At 30.2% G+C, this 2,424-nt stretch overlaps 1 protein-coding gene across 1 annotated transcript; it reads right to left on the bottom strand.

The window, feature by feature from the left end:
* Positions 1-899: 899 nt before the first annotated feature.
* Positions 900-2,074, bottom strand: LOC107625569 (transcription factor MYB3R-5). The gene is made up of 4 exons (XM_088505504.1): positions 1,919-2,074; positions 1,633-1,684; positions 1,303-1,360; positions 900-1,113 (listed from the first exon to the last, which is right to left on the bottom strand). The coding sequence occupies exons 1-4, from the start codon at positions 1,963-1,965 to the stop codon at positions 1,016-1,018; spliced, it is 255 nt and encodes an 84-aa protein (XP_088361630.1). The 5' UTR covers positions 1,966-2,074; the 3' UTR covers positions 900-1,015.
* Positions 2,075-2,424: the final 350 nt, after the last annotated feature.

Below are 2,424 nucleotides of genomic sequence, written 5' to 3'. Positions count from 1 at the left end.
AACCCAACCTCGCATTTGTTCAAAAAAAGGACACTTCGATCCCTCTATTACAAAATCTGTTAAATAGTAATGAAAATTAATTTTGTAAGAGTTTTATTTGTAATTTGTTAGGGTTTTAAACCCCTAAAGTTTTTTTCAACAGTACAACCAACTATGACCACTACTACCACCACTTTTATTCTCATCGTTATCACTTTTATCTCTACTATTTCTATTATGTATCTATATTTTATCACTATCATTATCTCCTCTATCGTCATCATCACCAAATATCATCAACATTAATATTATCTTTTTTATTTCTTATTTGATGCTATTTTTTCTTTTAAAAGGTCTTCATATTGCAATTTTTTTTTTGCGATATCATTTTTAGCAATGGTCTTTCTCCACTTAACCACCACCGATGAAAAAAATTTTCGAAAACAAACTTACTAATAATTTGTGGGAGTTCAAAATTAATTTTCGTTACTATTTAACAAATTTTTTTAACAAAAAAATCGTATTATTCTAAAATAAAAAGGTTAAAAGTCGAAATTCTATTTTTTTTGGGATAAAAGAACCTTGGTGAAAATAAATAAAGAAAATAAATAAAAATCGAGTTGGATCTTTACTTATGAAATAGAGAGAACACTAAATTCAGCAATTAAAATACAAATAATAAAGTATTCATCGTACCATGCTTCTCTTTATATCATGAGTGCAAGGATGTGCTATGGTTGAAGAAAGGTTAAAAAAATTTAAATAAGAAAAATGAAGGCATTTAATAATAGATTAGAGAAGATAACTGAAGGAAAATAATTGTAGATTTTACTGTTCAAATCTCTAAATTATTAAAAAAATGACATCATCCCTATCCAAAAAAGATTGAAGGAAAAAAAATTTATTTTCTAAAACCCTTTCCTTACCCGTCTTAAAATTCAATCCCAACTTACAAATATTGAAACCAGTACATTCCATACTTTTTTTTCCATGAAAAATTCTTGGAATTCCAAAATGAAACATTAGCAATGTTGCGTCACTCCCTAGTCCAAGGTGCTTTAACAAGTTCTGGACTAAGAACTTTTTGCCATCTGTGCAGACATTGAACATCTGATCTATCAGGGAAAAACTCGGCTGCATTCACATTTTAAATTGGTGTCATGAAATTGAGCATAATTCTTTCAGTAAGCAAGTGGTACAGAAAATATTATTTCTTATGATTCGCATAGACAAATTCCTGTGGTTCAACTTCATAATAATTCTCCTTCACAGAACAAATTGGAAACAAATATTGTTTACTACCATATCATTAAATCTAAATACCTATTTTTTTCCAACTCTTTCCCTTAAAGGCTGCAACAGCATTTCTTAATGTCTCATCCTGCAGGAGTTTGAAGAGCACTATGTTGTGATTACATGAAAAGTCAAGTGGTAAAAATGACAAGAAAATATCTTGGTCTCAATTTGAAATGTTACAGAACAATAAATACATTGGCATTTTTAGCATATAAAGATGTATACTAAGAAGCACTAAATCAACTAATATGAATTCACTATTAATCAACTTCTTAAAACAGTAAGAATATGTATCACCAAAACATTAAAGACAATAAATAAAAATAACAACAACTATCTCCAAGTGCAATTACTAACCTCCTCTGCTGTCCAACCACCATTTGCTCGCCTTACAGGACCGGTGGTTCTCCTGTGTGTAACACAATATTCAAGCGGTGAAAATTAATTATTGAAGATCACAAGAAAGATCCAAAATGGAACAAAGCAGATATCCGTAGCAAGAACAAAAAATCAGCTGCTATTGCTAAATGCAAACATTAAGCAAAATCAAGCAGGCACACCATATATCGACACAAAACGACACCGTTATCAAGGTACAATATCATTGATTGACAAAAAGCAATGAAAAAAAGCACATGAATACCGATGAGGGGATGAAGCCGATGCCTGGCTACCTATCCCTTGGGACATAGTGGAGCTCGCAAGAGATTGACGGAAAGAAAGAGAGAACAAAAAAAGAAAAAGAAGGAGCAGTTTCGAAAACTCCTTGTTGCCCGTTGAACAAAAACAGAAGTTTTGATTTCAAAATTCAACTTTTAAATTAAAATTCAATTACAGATACTTGCGTCTTCCGTTTTGTTTTTGCCCGTCTTAAATGGTAAACCCGTTTTTAGTAATTTCTAGGGATTATGGATTTATTGATTATTCGTAATGAATTAACCCTTTTTAGTTTGAATTTAATTTTGATGGATTGTGTAAAATTATTTTACACTAGCATTTAATCATATAATATCACATTAATAAAAATAATTATCTTTTATATTAACCACGTAAATGATTATTTAAGAGGCTAATAAATTATAGATCAAATGACATAGTCTCTCCATACTTATCTAAGAGGTTACCAGTTCGAATTTCCTATCTTTGGTA

The sequence above is a fragment of the Arachis ipaensis genome, chromosome B2, assembly GCF_059453495.1.
Source record: "Arachis ipaensis isolate K30076 ecotype BB chromosome B2, ASM5945349v1, whole genome shotgun sequence".
Taxonomy (NCBI): Eukaryota; Viridiplantae; Streptophyta; class Magnoliopsida; order Fabales; family Fabaceae; genus Arachis; species Arachis ipaensis.
The sequence above is the reverse complement of the archived record's forward strand: the minus strand, read 5'-3'. Positions and strand labels throughout refer to the sequence as shown.

Bases quoted from the DNA above. Each gene is read 5' to 3' on its own strand.
- LOC107625569 (XM_088505504.1), bottom strand. From the start codon at position 1,965: ATGTCCCAAGGGATAGGTAGCCAGGCATCGGCTTCATCCCCTCATCG. The intron at 1,685-1,918 runs GTATTCATGTGC...TGTTACACACAG, and splicing joins TCGGCTTCATCCCCTCATCG to GAGAACCACCGGTCCTGTAA. The intron at 1,114-1,302 runs GTATTTAGATTT...ATGTGAATGCAG, and splicing joins AAAGAGTTGGAAAAAAATAG to CCGAGTTTTTCCCTGATAGA.